A 22,291-nucleotide genomic window follows, 5' to 3' on the forward strand; every position below is an offset into this window, starting at 1 on the left:
TATTCATAATCAGCCCTTTTGAACCATATCTGAGTTAATACTAATGAGTTAACTTGGGGTGCGATCCCTAGATAGTCTTAAAATAGTACTAGTCACTAGAAAAACCAAGTGGTAAGAAGGTAGGAATTTTCAGCCCTACTCCCACCTCCCATTCTCAACTTCTGGGAGGGGGGGTACTGAGACCAACACCTATAAAAACCCTTAACAAGGACACCTGGAAAGCCTTCAGCACAGTGAGTACACTGATTTGCTAGGAGGGTGGCACATCCCACCCCTTCTATACCTTGCCGTACACATCTCTTCTATTTGGCTATTCCTGAGTCATATTATAATAAACCAGTAAATATGAATTAAGTGTTTCCATAGAACCTGGGCAGGGGTTTTACAGGGACCCCGATTAACAGCTCTCGGTCAGCAGTGCAGAGGGCTGAGAACCCGGCAGCTAGCATGCGGGCAGTCTATGAGATGGAGCCCTTCAGTCTGCGGGAGCTGATGCGGCGTCAGAATTCAACTGAACAGTCAGATGCCCAGCTGGTGTACAGAAAATTAGGTAATTGGTTCTTGGTGCTGGAAAACACTCCAGAGTGGCCTTATTTTTAAAAAAGGGTAGAGTTAAGATGAGAGTAGGCCCTGAATCCAATATTGACTTGTGTTCTTATAAAAAGGGAGAAATTTGGACACACAGACAGATGCACAGAGAGACCACCATGTGAAGTCAGAGGCACCATCCACCAGCAGCTGGGAGAGAGGCATGGAGCAGACCCTTACCCCAGAGCCCCTAGAGGGAGCATGGCCCTATGGACACCTTGGTTTTGGACTTCTAACTTTAGAACTATAACATTATACATTTCTGTTGCTTTACGCCACATAATTTGTAGTAATTAGTTATAGCAACCCTAGAAAACTAATACAAGGATTGAGTAGATTTGGGAAAAGGAGTCCTCAGGATGAATCACAGGTTTGAAGCATAACTGATTGGAAGAATGGTGCTCCACTGAAAGAAATCAGAGTCCAGAGGGGAGAGTAGCTGTAAGAAATGGTTTTAATTTTTATTTTAGTCTGATACAATCACAGGATAATCAAATGGATGCCTTAGTGTTATAAACATTACAACACAAAAGAGTATAAGACAAATCAAAAGATATTGATGCAAGAATCAAAGCTAAAATTTTCCTTTTATCACATTCTAGCCAAATTCAATGGACTCTTTTCAACAATCATGAGCATTTATCTTTGATATCTTTCTTTCCTGTGGCTTATATAACAACATACTATAGATTCTACCTCTATGACCATCTGACCATTCCTCTACTAAATCAGCTACTTTATCAGTCAACTTAGTTCATAGTCCTTTTATTTTTCAGCCATTCCCCAACTTTGAAGGATCTAATTATACTTTAATCTGAACTACTGATCTTTATGCTTTGTTCCATTGTTTCTGGTTACCTACACAATATCTTAAGAGTCCAGGACTTGTCTACATGGATGCACTGTTATCAGTTTATACTGGACATGTGTTTAGTCAAATACATCTTCTCTTTGTACTCAACTGACACATGCTCTTTATTTCATTATGGTAACTCCTCTTATATCCTCTCATAGCTAAAATACTTCCTATTTTCCTTTTTCTTATTTAGCACTGTAATAGTCTGTCATTTTTTTTCTTTTGGAATACTTTTAGGAGTCATCCTTCACCTTCATTCTATACTGCAAGCCCAAATTCCAGACCTCTTACGTCATTTTAAGATTATTGTAATAGCTTTCTAACTAGTCTGTCTTCAAGCTTTCTTCTCTCTAGGAGAGTGGTTCTCAAATTTTAGTGTTCATACAGATCACATGGAAGTGACTAATAGATTCTTTAGGTATTGGATGTTATTTTATTTCTCCAATTAGATTATATGGTCAAAAAGGAGGAATTAATCATGGCTTCTATGTTCTGCTCAGTGTATAACATAATGCCAGGCCACAAAACACATTCAATAGATATTTTACAACTTTAAGACTATGGTTCATTTCTTTTTCTAAACCATTCATAACCTCTAACTAAGAATTATTTCAAAGACATATACCTCAGAATAAAAATCACAAGTTATTTCAAGTGCCTCAAAGGGAAAAGCACAAATCATTGTCCTCTTACCAAGAGATTGCTCTTCATACTCACACTTTAAGAATGTGTGAGGAAAACATACAGGGAAGTCATTAGGTACAGAAGGGCATTCCAACTCAAGACACCTGGTCAAGCTTTTCCAAACAAATCAACAAAATATCATTACACACTGTCGTTACATCTTCGTGTAATGTCACTTACCAGAAAGGATATAAGCTTTGTGCTTAAAGAGGTTGGAGTTGTAAACGAACACAGTCAGATGGCAGTGAGCCATCTCACCTAGCCTGTAGGAAAAAGATCAAGCTGCTACTCCCCAGTTATAAGAACCTCTCACAGGGAAGTAACTCTAAAGGATTATGATTTCTGCTCTAGAGTTAATACATATTTGACCTGTTTTAAATCTTACCACATAAGAAAGTTGTGACTTTTGTCATCTAAAGAAATTTTAAAAGTCTGCTGCAATTTTACGAATCCTCTTTATGTTATCTTATAAGCCAAAGTTTTCATACAGAAACAATAATTTGAATGGGAAAAGGGTCTGAGTTAAAGAAATTAATTTTATAGTGACTGTTTTGCCACAAGAAATAAGACTCATGTGTGCATTATGGCTACAATTGAGCAGTAGAGTATCTGGAATCAAAGAAAGGGGGAAATGAAAAGAGTAACAACGCAGAAAAAACACAGAATTAAGAATAGAAAGATGTAGGTTTCAGTCATGGCATTCCTAACTAGTCAAGTGATCTTGGCTACCTACCACTTCAGTTTCCTAATCTGCAAAAATCTATCTGAATACTAAGATCTCCCAGCCCTAAAATTACATACACTTATATACTTTTGACTGTATTTCCATGTCACATGTATTGTCTGTTTTTTCCCTTTAATTGAGGTACAGTTGTAAGCCTACAGGGTAGTGTTCCACATGATGGGACAGCTCTGGGTCGTAATTATTTACTGAATTAACAACTTTCTACAACTTAAAATCATAATCCACAGATTACATTTTTAAAAGTAAAATAGGTATTTACTATATTCATACGCATCTTTTGGCAGTTATTTCAGTAGGAAAAACATTCATCCTAGGTCAATACTGATCCAAGGTTATTTTGCAAGTTTCTTAAAACACCACCTTCTCCCCTCTTTCAGGTATACCTATGACTAGTTGATAATCTCTGTCACCACTGGATGTCACTTTTGCACCAAAGGAAGTCAACCCAACCTAACCTCAATAATTAGAATCTGATCTCTAAGATACTTACCTCTAAAGCCTCAACATAAAAGTTTTTCTGTGAAAGATAAAATCAGCCCTTGTAATTTCTAATGATTTCCAGCTAAAATCTGGCTTCAGATGCTTTTAGGCTTCAAACAATACACAGAGGCATAAGTAGGATTTCTGAGATCATCCCAAGCCGTAAAATAACTTCACTAAAACACCATCAATACCCATACACTGCTCAGTACTTATATGGACAGAAGGAAAGAGAAAGAGAAGTGACAGACTCAGGAAAAAACAATGAAACAACATAAGTATTTATATCTGAGTATAAAACACTGGTATTCCTATATAGTTAAGTAGTGTTTTATAATCTCACTGTTACACTACTTTTAGCATACAAAAAAGAGAAATGCAGTATTTATAAACCAAGAAAGTGGGGAAGTAACAACGTTTAGGTTTCTCATGTTGTCACTCCAACTATCAGGACAAATTTGGCAGTTATATCTAATAACATAAACAAGTCACTAGGAACTGCGTCCTTTATTTCCAAATTCAGAATATGTAAATGATATACAGTTCTCTTAAGCAAATATGAACAACTACACTTACCAATAAACATATAGACATTAAGATACCAGTCTGTATATGTCTTGAAGTACCTTCCTCTCACTTTAGACCTTCTCAATTTCTCACACCAAAGTCAGTACTAAGGGAACTTATGAAATGAAGACATAACAATTCATTTATGGGATTTTTTTTTTTTTACTACGTTCCCCTTCACCCAACATACATGTGCCAATCTTGCTGAAAATAACTGCTGAATTGCTGCCATAGTGAGCTATGGTTATTAATGGGGCTACGCTGCATTCCTTGGGTCTGCTGTTGTAAAAACCACTGACTTAGATGAATCACCTGGTTACATTATTTCCATGATGCCCTGGACTAAGTTTTTAGGTTCTGGAGAAAATATGCCTGCAAAGATGAAGTTTTAAAAAGATCATGAGTGTGGGAACTATCACAGGTGTTTCAGAAGCCAGGGGAGTCCTAGTTCCTTCTGCTGGGTAAGGAGATACTTGCTCCTATATTCCTGAGTTGGAAACAAAAAAGTATTGGAACCACAAAAACAATGTTACAAGAACTGGTTAAGCACAGCTGAAACAGACCTAATCACACTGTAAGTGAAGAATGAGTTATATGAGCCTTGTATGGGCTGGTCTAGAAACTATCAATGAAAACTACCATTTCTGTGGAAAAACGTATGTGGGTTCTGGAAAACTGACTTGTACACATATTTTGAAATAAACTTGTTGAGTAGTTTGCATGTTCCCAATTTATCTTTGCAAAGTTGACAGCAAAATGTCATGTTTAAATATCAAACTTAACATACCACTAAAGTCTGTTTTAATTATGTATTATATTCTCCTAAAAGAGTTACATTTTTACTCTACAGAAATAATTTAATAAGAACCACTTGCCTTTTTTTGGGCAATTGCAGCTCGCTGCAATTTCTCCTTAGCTTGATTATACTTTTCTTCTCTGTCAGTGATACGTTCATGAAGCTTATGTTTTTCTTCCAACCATTGTATTTGCTTCTCTTCCAATGCCCTGTCAGAGAATGTATGCAAAACCTATTAACCCTTAGAATTAAACAGATATTACCACAAGTATAGTCAAACTCACTACCTCCTTCTTCACCACCTTCTTCCTTATCCAACACAGGCATTCTTGCATGACCACATTATTTCCTAACACCACCATTAGTGACTGTTTCCTATGAGCCAGCAACTGTGCTTATTAAAAGAGTACATGTACTACATCATTTATTCTTCATAAAAATCTTTTTATTTTTTAAATGAACGATAATTGCTTTACAGAATTTTGTTGTTTTCTGTCAAACCTAAACATGACTCAGCCATAGGTATATATATATATCCCCCCAGTTTTGAACCTCCCTCCCATCTCCCTCCCCATCCAACCTCTCTAGGTTGATACAGAGGCCCTGTTTGAGTTTCCTGAGCCATACAGAAAATTACTGTTGGCTATCTATTTTACATATGGTAATGTAAGTTTCCATGTTACTCTTTCCATACATCGCATTCTCTCCTCCCCTCTCCCCATGTCGATAAGCCTGTTCTCCATGTCTGTTTCTCCATTGTTGCCCTTCAATACCATTTTTCTAGATTCCATATATATGCATTCAGTTCAGTTGCTCAGTCGTGTCCAACTCTTTGCAACCCCATGAACTGCAGCACACCAGGCCTCCCTGTCCATCACCAACTCCCGGAGTCCACCCAAACCCATGTCCATTATTAAGTCGGTGATGCCATCCAACCATCTCATCCTCTGTCATCCCCTTCTCCTCCTGCCCTCAATCTTTCCCAGCATCAGGGTCTTTTCCAATGAGTCAGCTCTTTGCATCAGGTGTCCAAAGTATTGGAGTTTCAGCTTCAACATCAGTCCTTCCAATGAACACCCAGGACTGATCTTTAGGATGGACTGTTTGGATCTCCTTGCAGTCCAAGGGACTCTCCAGAGTCTTCTCCAACACCACAGTTCAAAGGCATCAATTCTTTGGAGCTCAGCCTTCTTCACAGTCCAACTCTCACATCCATACATGACCACAGGAAAAACCATAGCCTTGACTAGACGGACCTTTGTTGGCAAAGTAATGTCTCTGCTTTTTAATATGCTGTCTAGGTTCCTTCCATGGAGTAAGCGTCTTTTAATTTCATGGCTGCGATCACCATCTGCAGTGATTTTGCAGCCCAGAAAAATAAAGTCAGCCACTGTTTCCACTGTTTCCTCATCTATTTCCCCATGAAGTGATGGGACTGGATGCCATGATCTTAGTTTTCTGAATGTTGAGCTTTAAGCCAACTTTTTCACTTTCATCAAGAGGGCCTTCAGTTCTTCTTCACTTTGATACCACCAAGCTATTAAAAACTGAGCCCAGTAAAGATGGCAATCAGCATTGTTATCAAGTCTTAATGTGATATGTTTTCTAGCTAGAGTAAATTTCATATACATGTTATTTTATAGTAACATCATAACAACTTCCATTTTTAAAGCTTTTCTGTATGCTTTATGATTTTTTTGTATCCTCACTATAGGCAGTACAAATGAGATATACAAACCCTGAGGAGTCAAGACTACATGACTAAGGTCATGCAGGTTTTAAGTGTCTTCGCTGGGACCAAAATCACATCTTATTGACTGCTAGTCCAGCTATTTTCTGCTATGTAATCCTATAAATGGGCCTCCCTGGTGGCTCAGTAGTAGAGAATCCACCTGTCAATGCAGGAGAAGAGGGTTTGACTGCTGGGCTGGGAAGATCCCCTGGAGAAGGAAATGGCAACCCACTCCAGTAGTCTCGCCTGGGAAATCCTGTGGAAAGAGGATCCTGGCAGCCTATTAATTCATGGGGTCGCAAAGAGTTGGACACAACTTAGCGACTAAACAACAATCCTATGAATAACATTCAGAAACCAATGATAAGTTGGTTAAATTTGCTAGCTATCCTGTTATTAGAATTCTTAAGCACATTTGAAATCAAACACTTAAAGGTTTAAAGGATTCCAAAACACTTAAAGGATTCCAAGATACAAATTTCTATGTTTTTTTTTTTTTTGCAAAATGTAAGCAAAATAATTTGGACTCTGTGGTATGTCACAACACATCATGGACAATTATCTTGCTTACTTTTCTTAAAATTCAACCACATATATGAAGCCATGGACAAGCCTTAAAAAATGAAAAACTGAAAATAAGAAAAAAAAAATTTATGTGGCAAGCAGCCTTCAGAAGAAAAAATGTGAAAAGAATAATGTTTTATAGATTGAAAAACTTATAATGACATGTTATAATAACAAAGCAAATACAAAATAGTAGTTTTGTACCACATATAAACAAAATTTTCCAGGGAAACCTTGATCACCACAATCACCTCCCTACAGTTTACTAGACTGTCTATTACTAAGAGATTCCAAGATCAAAAAATATAAACAAATGAGCTTTTCAAAGAGAAAATCCAAAAGATTCTAATTCTAGGAAGTAAATTGTACATATCAAAAATTTTGTTTCTGACTTCTAGCATTCAGAAGAATTTATATATTTGAAGTAATAAGAAATGTATTGATTTACTCAATGAATAAAGAAGTGTTTCTTTGAAGGTTTTCAAAATACTGTGGTCAGGCAGAATTTTAAGAGGTCTTTTCTTTTTTTAAAAAACCAATCTCAGAGTTCTAAAAGCTCATCTCTAGAAACAGAAAATACATTACCTAAAACCACTGTACATGTCGATGGGGTATTTTAACTAGTAATCAAAATACATTCAACACTGGAATCATCATTAAAAGAATACAGCATAAAGAAGAAACAATTTGTACATAAAAAAAGCAAACTCTACTTTTCAACTTCTAGTTGTGCTTTTTCAGCTTGGCTTCTTAAATTTCGGCATTCCTGTTTTAACCTCTCCACCATTTCCTTCAGTATTTGGTTTGAATTCAGCAACTCATTTTCTGACTGTGCCAGTGAGGTCACTTGGATCTGCAAACCACTGATTTGCTTAAAAGAGAAGAAGAGAAACATAAACAAATGCAACAGAGTATGAGAGACACAGAAGACACTAATCTTCCCTCACAAATGTCCCACCCAACTGATGTGCCCTTGGGGATGCCCTGGAACAAAATAATAAAAAGCAGCAGCATTAGGATCATTTCTTAATATAACCAGAGACTATAAAGAACTTTATTCCTCAATCTGCAACTGAGTCCTCTCTCCTCTTGCCCAAATAAGCAGGCCAGAAGAGGTACTAGAAACGGGGAGAAGGGTCCTTAGAAAGAGAGCAGCAAGGTGAGCAAAGAGAATCCAAATATGAGTCTCCTAGCCTCCTAGGAAAGAATAGATTTTAAAAGGTGAGCTGGGAAAGCTGCTAAGAAAACCATCTCATACTCCCACAAACGTTGTGATTAGCACTCCATCAGGGGGTTCTGCTTTCTGAACAGTCAGAAATCATAAATACAGAAAGGCTCACTCTCACATTGTTTCTGAGTAGTTTTCAAGCAGTCTATACATCCAGTGTTGGGCAGAAGAAAGATAATTTGAGAAACCTAATGAATGGTAGGGATTCCTTTGCCTCTAGACCCATTTATCAAACTGTGAAATGTCACTCAGGCTTCTCTATCCCAGTTTATCTGGGAGTACTTTTTCTCATGAAAAGTAGTTGATTACCTAGTTACAAATTAACAGGCTAGGAGATTCACATCACTGCTCTTAAGTTCTATCCAAATAACACATTTGGGACACATTTATACCTACTTCTTGCAAAAGCCATTTTACCAATTAATAAACAAGTTCTCCTTTTTCTTTCACTTTCTTCTACCTCTAAAAGCCATTCTCTGAGAGAAGTTAGGAGGCAGAGAGTTTAAGTGATTTCAGATCAAAAGAATTCATTATAAGACAAGAGTCAAAAGAAACCAGATTCTTTATGCAATAAAGAAGAAATAATTCCATTACTTTCTGATGGTAGCAAAGCCATCTACAGAATTATATAGGTACAAAAAGCAATCATCAGAAAAATAAAGTAAAAAGGTTATGTCTCAGATTTCTATTTTAGAATGAATTTCTCCAGAAGAATATTCAGTATTTTTAACTGAAGCTGTAAATATTAAATCTGTATTATAGATGGCTGAACAAGCAACCTTCAAAGAGCTTAATATTTTTCCATATCTTCAGGATGACAGAAAGCTCAATGCCAATGAAACTAGATAACTTCTGAGTATTAAACATTATGCCCTCCTACTTCAGACTCAGAAACCATAACTATATATGCAAAGCATAAATCCTAAAAATGGAATTTTCACTCCTCATGTTTTGCCCATATAGATCTTTCCTAAACCCAAACAACTTGAATTAAAATATGAATTTCCTTCCATAAATACAACTCTTTAGATTTCACAGGGATGTAATTAAAAAAACAGCTCATGGAATAAGAAATGCAAAGTTACAAGTCAATCACACAAGTAACTCAAAACAGGGATGATCTTTCTAATTCATTTTTTAAATTTATAATATCAAAATATTGTCCTTTAAAATATAATTTTAAAAAACTGATCTTGGGACCTCTCTGATGGTCCTATGGTTAATAATATGACTGTCAATGCAGGGCACAAGGGTTCAATCCCTGGTCTCAGGAAGATTCCACACACCATGGGGCAATTAAGCCCCCGTGCCACAAGTGCTAAGCCCACACACCACAACTAAAGCCCAAGCACCCTAGGGCCCATGCTCCACAGTAAGAGAAGCCGCAGTACTGAGAAGTCTGCACACCACAACCAGAGAGCAGCCCCCGCAGCTAGGAAGACTGTGTGAAGCAACGAAGACTCGGCACAGCCATAAGTAAATAGTGATAAAAACTGATCGTGGGCCACAGCATATAAATATTATAAGAGAAACAGCAATTAGCAAAAGAAACTTAATGAACTAGAGCTTAAAGAGGTTTAAACACTTTATCTTTACATATCAACCTCATCAATTCATTATCAATTGAAATATTTTCAGAATTCTTATATATAAAATGCCAATAGATTCAAAACGCAGATTTAAAGAAGCACTTAAAAAAATAAAAGCAATATGTTTGCTAAAATAATACCTGTTTCAGGTCAGAATTTTCTTTTTTTTCTTTTTCTGCATTTTCAATATCCACAATTTGTTGTTGAAGTTTTAACCTAAAAGTCACAACCCAACAAAAGATATTATTAAAAATCCATAGTTCATATATTTCACTGAGTTAGACAATCATCTTACTGAGTGCTCATACTGACACATGGCATTGTCTTTATGCAAAGTGGTAGATTCAAAGGCAAAGATTTTGACTTCAAGCAACCAAGTCGTGTTCATATATAAGTAAAATGTAACAAATTTCTACTTCTGCTATGAAAAAATCTATGAACTATGGGCACAGAGAAGATGAGAAATCAATTCTATCTAGAAGGATGAGAGATTACTACATGGAGATGTAACTCTGATGGGTAGGGCTCTGCCAAACACAGGGGACAGCCTGAACAAAAGGCTTTGGTGGAGAAGAGCACAATGGGTTAGTAACGCAAGAAAGCAGTCCAGTTCAGGAGGAGCCATCTTACAGCCAGGCAGTGTTTCACAATTTACAACATGCTTTCAGATATACTGCTTCTTCATTTTCATTCCACTAGGTTATACAGCTTCTAAATGTATCTTTAAAGCCTTCCATGATGTCTAGAGTATAACAGACAACCTTTAATTAAGGTTGGCCAGTTTAGTAATTTCCCACAATAGTTCTATGGAAGTAACAAGAGTCATCTTTATAATTTCAAATAATACAGAAAGGCTTAGCTAAGTCAGGCCCAAATCACATTGCTACCAAGCAGCCAAATTAAGATGGGACAAAGATCTTCTCATACCTAAGTATTCCTGTGTCTCTCTTCATTATGCCGCAATTATACTGATTTTAAATCCAGAATTTAAAAGAAAACTATCTAGTACAAGACAACATACCATGTTCTGTAAAATATATTGAGTTTTCATCCCTGAGATGAAAGAACACTTACATAATTTGTGTCCTCTTCAAAAGGAATGATACATTCTCAGCCAAAACCTTAAAAACACAGTGCATCCCTGGTGACCAAAGGACTAACCTCATGAGAAAGACTTTACACTAATTAGCTTTGACAGGATAAGCTCTCAACCCTCCCTTTTAAAAATCCTTCAAACACTTACCTCAAATATAGTTTGTTTGGCACATACTCTTTATAGTTTAGCATTAATAGCATGCCTTTTCAACCTAATTAAAACTGCTTCTTGGGAAGACAACATTCTCAAGGGCCTAGAGTTGTGCTTTAAACACTAATAAAGATTCAGTATTTGCAGATGGACTAAATGAACCAACTCAAATCTTGGATTAAATATTTAAATGCACAAGTTGGTTGGACAATATGACATGGACGAACCATAAAATACATTGCTTCTGAGATAGGTACATACAAAGCCAGAAACAATTGCTCTAAAGGAAGAGAGCCAGTCTTGCTCTGCCTGTGCTCCTTAGACAGGACTAGTCACACTCTGATTCTGTAAGTCTAGCTATACGTAATGCTCTCAAACCTGTGCATTTTTCCCTTAAATGTTTATGGTGTTATTAATTTGGCACTTTTAGGTTACTGAGTTAATAAAAGTTTCTTTCTACGTAACTACGAAGATGATAATAGAGGAGAAAACACTGTGGGTCCTCTCTCAGGTCCAGAGTTACAGTGCGGCTTCAAATATAGCTTGGCTCTTGTCAAGATTTTGGATACACCTGGTAAATCAGTTAAGAAACAAGACCCAGTTATGAAAGTATTCAGTTCAGTTCAGTTCAGTCACTCAGTCGTGTCCGACTCTTTGTGACCCCATGAATCGCAGCACGCCAGGCCTCCCTGTCCATCACCAACTCCCGGAGTTCATTCAAACTCACGTCCATCGAGTCGGTGATGCCAACCAAGCATCTTATCCTCTGTCGTCTCCTTCTCCTCCTGCCCTCAATCCCTCCCAGAATGAGAATCTTTTACAATGAGTCAACTCTTCCCATGAGGTGGCCAAAGTATTGGCGTTTCAGCTTTAGCATCATTCCTTCCAAAGAAATCCCAGGGCTGATCTCCTTCAGAATGGACTGGTTGGATCTCCTTGCAGTCCAAGGGACTCTCAAGAGTCTCCTCCAACACCACAATTCAAAAGCATCAATTCTTCAGCGCTCAGCCTTCTTCACAGTCCAACTCTCACAGCCATACATGACCACTGGAAAAACCATAGCCTTGACTAGCCAGACCTTTGTTGGCAAAGTAATGTCTCCGCTTTTGAATATGCTGTCTAGGTTGGTCATAAGGAGTAAACATCTTTTAATTTCATGGGCGCAATTACCATCTGCAGTGATTTTGGAGCCCCAAAAAATAAAGTCTGACACTGTTTCCACTGTTTCCCCATCTATTTCCCATGAAGTGATGGGACCAGATGCCATGATCTTAGTTTTCTGAATGTTGAGCTTTAAGCCAACTTTTTCACTCTCCACTTTCACTTTCATCAAGAGGCTCTTTAGTTCTTCTTCACTTTCTGCCATAAGGGTGGTGTCATCTGCATATCTGAGGTTATTGATATTTCTCCTGGCAATCTTGATTCCAGCTTGTGCTTCTTCCAGCCCAGCGTTTCTCATGACGCTTTCTAAATAAATTATGTAGACATAAGGAGAAACAAAAATGCCCTACATACAAAATTCGAAGCCAAATAAACCAAAAAATGATAGAGTATCTGACAATCATTAAACATGAAAGAGGTAAGAATATCACTTTGGTAGACTATAAAAGATGATCTACATAATTCTCTTCAGTTCACTTTGCTGAAGCAATGCTGGCTTAGAATTCACAACTGGTTGGAGATTTTTATTTCTTTAAGGAGAAAATTAGTCCTTGATTTAAGATCATTATAGCTAGGGATTCTAAGGGATATTTACATTTAACAAAAAGTAACCTTAACAGGGATAAATTCAATGGTCTTAAATTTCAGTAACAGTAAGAGTTCAAAACATGTAGATATTATTTTGAAAAAGTGTTGAAGATGATTAGAAGGTTTTGAATAGTCAAAGGGTATCACAAGCCAAAAGAAAATAAGTTTTAAAACTACAAACTATAGAAGAAAGTACAATTAGTTTTCATAAAAGGATCACGCAATCTGAACTGAACCTTTGAGTCTGAGGAGAAGGTAGAGGTGAAGAAGAGGGTAACTGCCAAAGCAAGACTCCAGAGGAAATAAAGGGGTGGGATGAAAAGTACTACTTACTTTGGATATAAAGGGAAAAAAGAATCTTAATAGAAAGGGAGGAGGGGATGGATAAAGATACAGGAATTCTCAGATAGTAGGAAGTGGAAAAAGTTCATATCCAGGATCCTTTGCTCAGGTACAAGTAAGAGCATGGTGGGACAGTGGACACAGTTTCCAAGCTGAATGGCAGCAGGGGAACCAGTCTAAGAGACAGGAGGAATTTTTTTTTTAAAGTACAAGAACTATCAGTTTCATTATCTTCAGTGAAAATGGGGTGGAAAGAGGAAAAAAAAAAATAATAATAAGTGTCTGAAATGACTGGCTCTAGGAGATGACAAGGTCTCCAAACCACGGCTAAGTGAAAGGGCTTAGAATACAGATGAAGAATGCCAGAATTGAGATAAAATAAACAAATGGCTAAGGTGTTAGAAGAGTCAAGAATATGAATAGTATGATCAGTAAGAATGATGGGAAAGGACAAAAAATAGAGAAAACCTGAAACAGAAGTGAAGGTCCTCAGGGACCACTGGGGAATATTCTGTATGTCAGTAACTGGTAGAAAAAAAGACAGGCATGAGATAGATGCAAGCAACATCAAAGGAAAGGCCATTTTAACCAAAGTTAGTCAAACAATTGTAGGCGGATTCTTTACTAGCACAGCCAGAAAGCTGAGTGCCAAAGAATTGATGCTTTGAACTGTGGTGCTGGAGAAGACTCTTGAGAGTCCCTTGGACTGCAAGGACATCAAACCAGTCAATCCTAAAGAAAGTCAGTCCTGAATATTCACTGGAAGGACTGATGTTGAAGCTGAAACTCTACCTGATGTGAAGAACTGACTCACTGGAAAAAACCCTGATGCTGGTAAAGATTGAGGGCAGGAGAAGGGGACGACAGGGGATGAGATGGTTGGATGGCATCATCGACTCAGTGGACATAAGTTTGAGAAAGCTCTGAGAGTCGGTGATGGACAGGAAAGCCTGGTGTGCTACAGTCCATGGGGTCGCAAAGAGTCGGACACCACTGAGGAACTGAACCGAACTGACTCAAACAATGGTCTGAAAGCAAGAATGGGATTCACAAACAGTGATTTCTCTTCTTGGTCCCTAGTTGTAGGAGACAGGATGGAGAAATAATTTCTACTTAAAAATGCTGCCAGGCAATATACCATCGGGACAAAGTTATCAGTGAGGGGGGTGTTTTAAAAATGTAGAGACTATAAAAAAATTTTATTGGTAATGGGACACATTTCAGAGGCTACATCAAAAATTGTTAATGGATTACTGATGGGGAGAAGTTGAAAGGTAAAGGGTAAGTTGAGAAATGAGAAACTATGAGATCAAGTGCTTTACACTTTGAAAGTAATTATGAAAGAAACTATATTTGAAAGTAAGCAGACTGGAAGACCAAAGTACAAACAGAGTATGCAGCTGCAGAGAAGTTCAGTGGGAAACACTTGGAGTAACAGTGAGATGGAGCTGTTCTAAGTTCTCTTCAAAGTTCTCTTGTACTGACTACTGCCTACGTTTTCTATGACACGCAGCTGATGTATGTCATTTCAACATTCAGTTAACTATTTACTGAATACCTACAAACGCAGAACCCAGTCCTAAGTGTTGCAGATACACCGGAGAATAACAGACAAAATCCCGTCTTTAAGGAACTTACAGTCCAACAGCACTGTCTGATAGCTTTCTTTAATGATGGAAATGTTCTATAATTTGCACATCCAATATGATAGTTCCTAGCTACCTGTGGCTACGTACATTTGAAATGTGGCTATTATGACTGAGAAACTAGACTTTAAACTCTTGGCTTCATTTGATGTCAGTCTCAATTACCACACAGAAGTTGTATTTGTGATTTCTCTATTGTCTAAGATCCTTAGAATCAGTTTTTTGAGAAAGGCAGTTTTTCATGAAAGCCAAGGTTCTTGCCCTGAGTGATGGAAATCGTCTCTGGTCATTATTAGTAAAGAAAAAAGGACCTTCCTGGAAAGATACATGAGACTCTATGAATAGACAGGGAACTAGAGAGCCAGAACCAGGCTAGAGTAATTGGCCTGAATTACAAGCAAGGACATGTCACACAAACTGTCTGGTCTGTCAAAAGCTGCCACATATTTTTCCATCCCTTATTTTGCTGTTCAAATTCTGTAAAAGAACTTGTTCACCTGGCCAAGTCTAAGTCTCCTGCTCCCTACTAAGATGATATGCAACAGATAATTCATCTCAAGATACAGTATAATAAGTAGAAAGGAATATATATTAGGAGAGAGTTTTTTTAAATGTTTCTAAAACACTTAAGAAAAAATTAGAAAGCCACAAACAGAAAAATACAGCTCTGGCTTTAAACTGCAAAAATTTTAAATGATCAAGTTCTCTTTCTTTCAGTTTATTAACTGATGCTATTTCTCTAAGACACCTCTTCCCACTTGTGGTGACAAATTGCACTTTACCACCTCTCCCTCTACATACCACCACCATGCCCATGCACTCAGAAACAGGCAATAAAACTTCAGCAGAGTCAGAGTGCCCTATCCCTCTGGCCACAGTGGTGGGCCCAGGGACAGGCATATGAACCATACACAAAGTCTTTCCAGATTTTCCTAATTTGAATCATCAAGTGAGAACTCTGCCTCTGATCTCAAAAGACAGTCTTGTCCTCACAGAGAAAGCAGTAGAAGAGCAGCAGATACAGGAGTTAGGAAAGAAGAGAGGAGGCAGGGCAAGGAGGGAAGAAGTCACTCTCATCTGGCACATTTGAGTTCCTGGATCCAGCTGTCTGTGAGACCAGCACAATCCCTGTCCTGTCCAAATATATATCAGCCAATAAAGTACCACCCCCCAACCCTGCCACCACTTTTTGTTATGCCTGAGTTAGCTGAAGCTGGGTTACTGCCATAACCAAAAGTTGGCTGGGTATGTGATCTTATTTAAAATTGTGTAATTTTAACATGTTTTTAATTTACAGGTAACTTTATAAATTTTACAAACTTGTGAGGGGGGAAGCCTTTTGAAATACAGAATACTAACTAGAATAATCATTTTATTATTTAGGCCAGTGATGAAGAAACCATGTTAATGAAGACAAGAGACTGGAATGTAATTAATAGTTTAAAGCATCTGCCAAAGTGATTAACCCCACTTTGTAAATAAATGGATACTTCTGCTTTATATGCTTTAGACTTTTCATAACCCTAGCAAAACCTTTTTCTCCACAGGTAGTCTCTTTCTGACCTACCACAAATTCTATGTAAGACAAGTCACAATGATGATTGTTTTATTAACTGGTCAAAATAGACCTGGTTGATATAGCTAGACTTAATAAATCAGAAGACCAGAATTGCCACGGGAAAAACACAATTATTGACCATTAAAAAACGTACAAATTTTGTGAATTAACCCTTCTGCTAATAAATATATTTTAAGTTGGTTACTAGGTCCTTATTTTAATAAATTAGGGTCCATCAGACATTATAAATGGCCTGGAGAAACTGAAGAGGAATCAAAAAATGATCAAAGTGGCTAATATAAAATCATTTATATTTTAAAAATACAGGAATGAAAGCTGCTTTATATAGCATAAAAAAATAAGGGTCAAGTTCATTATTGTCTTCAAGTGATGATTGCTGCACATTTTATCACTATAGCAACAGAAGCCCAAACCAGGAGAAACAGGCTTAAATTCTAACAGAAAGGATTCTAATTGGCCAAACGGTGGGACCATAATAAGATAAAACATTAGATTGAGGTTTCTGGGGTGTGGGCGGGCCCCTCTCTCTCCTTTCTGGAGACTATCAAGAAGAGATTTAAAAAAGAGCCAACTGTCCTGATTCATTAAAAAAATATGTACCCACCTAAAAGCAAAGAGTAGCATAAGACTGGCTCTCAAAATCCGTTAACAGATTTATGATCCTAGAATTGTCGTAGCTAACATTTAAATTAATAGCTCATAAAACCTGACATTTGTAAATAATACATATATCTTTGCCTGAGGTGATTCCTGGGTAATGAAAATTAAAAACTGTGTTCCAAAACATAACCTACAGCTTAATGAACATGATTAAAAAAAAAAAAAAAAAACCTCTCAACTGTAATCTATATAATTAGAAAGTCATTAAGATTTTAGAATTTTTAAAAAAGCAGATATAGGGGACTTCCAGGTAGCAAAAGATAACAGTAAATGCCTAGTTCTATGTTTTATACACACACACACACACACACACACACACACACGTCCTACAAAAATACAGAAAACCAAGATCAAATAAAGCCAGACAAAATCACATCTTTCACATAAATGGAAGACAGAAAATGCCCAAACTTCAAAATACCTCTAACGAAAAAGAGGAAGATAATTCTAAATCTCAACAGGCGATCTCTTATGCTCCTCCTCCATGTGTGCTCACTGCATGTGAACAGGCTTAACTCATCCATTAAAACAAAAAGGTCTCTAGTTTGGATACAAAGCAAGACCCAGCTGCTTATGTATGCTACACATAAAAGACACATTTAAACAGACAGACTAACAGTAAGTACACCAGGCAAATGGAAGCAATAAGAAAACAGGAGTAATAATAACATCAAAGTGAAATTCAAGCCAAAAAAAAAAAGACAAAAAGAAAGTGCTAACAGCCACAATTCATAAGTGTAACTGTTATAGTTATCTATATACCAAATAATATAGCAATCACCTATGAAGCAAAAAAATTACAAGAAATGTAAGGAGTCATAGATAGAAGCACATTAAACAATAGGAGACTTTAATATATAACTCTTTGTACAAGACAAATGAACAAAAAATAAAACTATGGAGAAGAACCACCACAGTTAATAAGGTAGATCTTATGGATGTATATATCAAATTTTATACTCTTATAATTGAGCACTTTCTTTACTAGCCCTTATGTACACTCACAAAATTGATCCTGTATTACAGGTCTAAGACTGGGATAAGGCAAGAGAGGTGCCCAGGGTAAAAAAATTAATGAGACTCAGTCCAGATTTCCTGCAAGTCCAATGTCAACACGAACCCTGATTGCCTCACTGGCTTTACACTAGTCTTGGCCTTGTTATACTAGGTCACAAAGAAAACATTAGTATGTCCTATAAAGCAGAAACGGAGAAGGCAATGACACCCCCACTCCAGTACTCTTGCCTGGAGAATCCCATGGACAGAGGAGCCTGGTAGGCTACAGTCCATGGGGTCGCTAAGAGTTGGACACGACTGAGCAACTTCCCTTTCACTTTTCACTTTCATGCATTGGAGAAGGAAATGGCAACCCACTCCAGTGTTCTTGCCTGGAGAATCCCAGGGACGGGGGAGCCTGGTGGGCTGCCGTCTATGAGGTCGCGCAGAGTCGGACACGACTGACGCAACTTAGCAGCATCAGATAAAGCAGAACTAACAGAAACAATACTCTCTGATCACAATGCAATAAAACTAAAATTTAACAATAAATAAATAAGGCCTATCACCTGGAAATTTAAAAAGCTTCAGTAACTTATATGTGACTGTACTGGAGACAAGCCCTTTAAAGAGGTAACAAAGGTTAAATGCAGTTATATGGGTGGGTCCTAATCCTAAGACTGGTGTCCTTATAAGAGGAGGAAGGAGGTAGCAGGGATACGTGAGCACAGAGGAAAGGCCCCATGAGGGCACAGTAAGAATGCAACCACTCAAGCCAAGGAGAGAGGCCTCAGGGGAAACTCAACCTGCTAATACACAGATCTCAGGCTTCTAACCTCCGGAACTATAAGAAAATAAATTTCCATTGTTTAAACTACCCCTGTCTATGGTATTTTGTTATGTATGGCAGCCCTTGAAACTATTCATTTCACCTTCTATTAAACAACCACACCTTCTATTAACACATCTTCAGTTAATCCCTAGGTAAAAAGATGCAAATTAAAATTAGAGAATTTCTAAAAAATAATAATTAAAACACTACATAACATAATCTCTATGATACATTTAAAGCAGTAATAAGAAAATTCTCAGCACGACACTTTTACCAATAAAAATGAAAGAATGAACATTAGGTGAAGTAAATTTCCAACTCAAAAAATAACCAAAAAAATTAAGAAATAAACTAAAAGAAAGTACAAGGTATAAAACATGATGTTAGAAAACTAGGAACCCACAAAGCAGCTAGTAGAAAATACACGACTTTAGTAAGGTCACAGAATTCAAGAACAACACATAAAAGTCAACTATATTTCTAACTATGTGTGTGTTTTCTTTTTTGGAGGGGCTTCCCTGATAGCTCAGTTGGTAAAGAATCTGCCTGCAATGCAGGAGACCGTGGATGTTAGCAATAAACAATTAGGAAGTAAAAAAATTTTTTAAATAACTGTTTATAATCACATAAAAATGCTTAGAATTAAAATTAATACAATATGAGCTTGATATATACAATGAACACTACAAAACTTTGATGACAATAATTAAAGATGACCCAAATAAAATATAAATGTTTTCAGAGTAGAATCAGTGGTAAAGAATCTGCCTGTAATGTGGGAGACACAGGTTTGATTCCTGGGTAGAGAAAATCCCCTGGAGAAGGAAATGGTTAACCCACTCCAGTATTCTTGCCTGGGAAATCCCATGGACAAAGGAGCCAGGTAGGCTACAGTCCAAAGGACTGCAAAGGGCTGGACACAACTGAGTGACTAAGCATGCATACAAGCACAGTGCCAGGCACTGATCCAAAAGCTGAAAAGAAAACTGTAGGCCTAAACCAGGACTTGTACCCTGGTTATATTCATCCTCCCACTTATCATTCCCATCTCATTATCACCCCACTACAGGTATTGAACTTGTCCCTTTCAGGATAGAGAGTGTGTCTTAGTTATCTGATTCTCCTGAATGCCCAGTATCTAGAATTGAGCTTGGTACACAGTATATGCTCAACAAATGTTTGCTGAACAAAAAACTTCTGACTCCCAGTCCAGTGTCCTTTGGGCTTCCCTGGTGGCACTAGTAGTAAAGAAGCCGCCTCCCAATGCAGGAGACACAAGAGATGTGGGGTTCTTGTCCCCCTGGGTTGAGAAGATCCCCTGGAGAAGGGAATGGCAACTCACACGAGTATTCTCGCCTGGGAAATTCCATGGACAGAGGAGCCTGGCGGGCTACAGTCCATGGGGCCACAAAGAGTTGGACACAATTGAAGCAACTTAGAACACAAATACAGTAGATGGAGAGACAGGCCATATTCATTGACTGGACAGACCGTGAGATGACAACTCTTCTTAAACTGAGCTACAGATTCAATGCAATGCCAATCAAAATCGTAACAAGCCTTTGTGATAAACTGATTTTCAAATTTATGTAGAAAGGCAAAGGACCCAGGGAAGCCAAAACAATCTTGCACAAAAAGAACAAGGTAGAAGATATGCACTACCTGAATGAAACTTCTATGAACCTACAGTAATCAAGAGAGTGATACTGGTGTCAAGACAGACATACAGATCAATGAAACAGAACAGAGCAGAACACAGACACACACATATATAAGGTCAACTGATTTTCAACAAAGGTATCAAAATAATTCAAATACATAAGATATCTGGGCAAAGATTACATGGGAATACTCTGTACTAGTTTTACAATGTTTTGTTAGCTATGAAATTATTTCAAAATAAAGTTTAAAAAATATGTGTGTATATAACCTAATACTCTGTAGTTCCCTTCTGGCCGACTCTTCTGCCATCTGTGAAGCTCGCAATTTCTCTTCACACTGATCCTTTTCAGACTGCCTGCAGACATCATGTTCCACTTTCATTTTCTCTAAATCCGCTAATCTGCTCTCAAGTTCTAGCCTAAAACAACAAATGATAATTATATTACAAGAACTACAATAAGCATGATATGACAGGATAATGTTTTCATCTGCAAGGAGATTTAACCAACAAAATAAGGTAATTACTTACTTTTCATCTTGTAATTCCAAAAGTTTTTGATAACCTTCTTCTTTGGCAGCTTGTACTTTACGTATTAATTCACGGTCCTTTTCTACTAAGAGCGCCTTGTGGTGTTCAACAGCTGATTTGAGAATTTCATTGTCTGACTGTAATCCTAGTATTTTTTAAAGAAGAACACTCTACTATATTCAATGTTATTAAAAAGAAAAATTGTAATTAAGACCAAATATTCATAAGTCAGTAAGACAAAAGAACACAAAGTCTCTCCAAATACATATCTCAAAGATCTTTACATTTGTTGACAAGTTTTTCTTAATGAAAAAGACTACCACTCAGACTCCATTTGTCATTTTATTAAGCATGCACACACAAAAAACTTAATAAACGGTATATACATTTACTCATTTGGATCTTGAGAGCTGGGGACATCGACCTGGGTAATATCAAAAGAGGTTTAAATACTTCTAAAAGGGTCTGTAATCTAAATCCACAGAAAGCTAGCTGGGAAGCAGAGTGAATAAAATTAAAACCTATTAGAACTGTTAGATTTCTAATATAAATTGGAAGCTTTCAAGTGTGTCCAATGAATTCACAAATTTTCCTTGTAATGAAATGACAAGTATTTTGTATATGGGATGATTAAAACAAATTCATATCTAACTCAAAGTTTAAAAAAATGCAAAGCTGGCTCTCAAACTCTAAGTTCCAAAGAAAATTTGCTCCCTAACACTTTGAAAATCCATGAGTCAACATCAAGCAGAAATGAATAATGAAAACAGTCATTCATCATAAGCTCTGTCTGAAACTGGAGTCTAGTTCAACTAAAGACCAATTTGATGACAGCTGCAGGTCCAGGCAGCTTATTTCAATACTTAAGTCAGGAACAATATAAATTCTGAGAAATCTTAATGATAAGGACATTCTACAGCTAAACTGGAGCTTAAAAATAAGCTAAGATTGAACTAGACCCAACAACTGGCCTAGCATCTACCTAAAAAAAAAAATTTTGACTTAAAAATTGGACCTGAAACCCACCTTTGTTCCTTATATTCTTTAGAATTAAAATGATCTGAGACTAATAATCACATGATCTAAAGAGATTTTAAGTTATAAACCCTGGAAGTATGGAATCCTATCCATAAAGTTTTACTTAATTTATGTATTAATCAAATAACTATGATATAACCTTAAGATTGATTTTTTAAGTTACATCACAGAATGAACATTTGA

General features: G+C 37.1%; 1 protein-coding gene across 2 annotated transcripts in view; it reads right to left on the reverse strand.

Annotated features, from left to right (window-relative positions):
* The window catches only part of CEP83 (centrosomal protein 83), a 146,817-nt gene that overhangs the window by 18,181 nt on the left and 106,345 nt on the right, over positions 1-22,291 (reverse strand). For both annotated transcript variants that reach the window (XM_070788948.1, XM_070788949.1), the window contains 5 exons: positions 21,071-21,215; positions 20,810-20,959; positions 9,970-10,045; positions 7,726-7,883; positions 4,796-4,925 (listed from right to left, as the gene is read on the reverse strand). In XM_070788948.1, the coding sequence (XP_070645049.1) occupies positions 4,796-4,925; positions 7,726-7,883; positions 9,970-10,045; positions 20,810-20,959; positions 21,071-21,215 (659 nt within the window). The remainder of the gene's footprint in view (positions 1-4,795; positions 4,926-7,725; positions 7,884-9,969; positions 10,046-20,809; positions 20,960-21,070; positions 21,216-22,291) is intronic.

Source organism: Bos indicus, chromosome 5 (assembly GCF_029378745.1).
Source record: "Bos indicus isolate NIAB-ARS_2022 breed Sahiwal x Tharparkar chromosome 5, NIAB-ARS_B.indTharparkar_mat_pri_1.0, whole genome shotgun sequence".
Classification (NCBI taxonomy): domain Eukaryota; kingdom Metazoa; phylum Chordata; class Mammalia; order Artiodactyla; family Bovidae; genus Bos; species Bos indicus.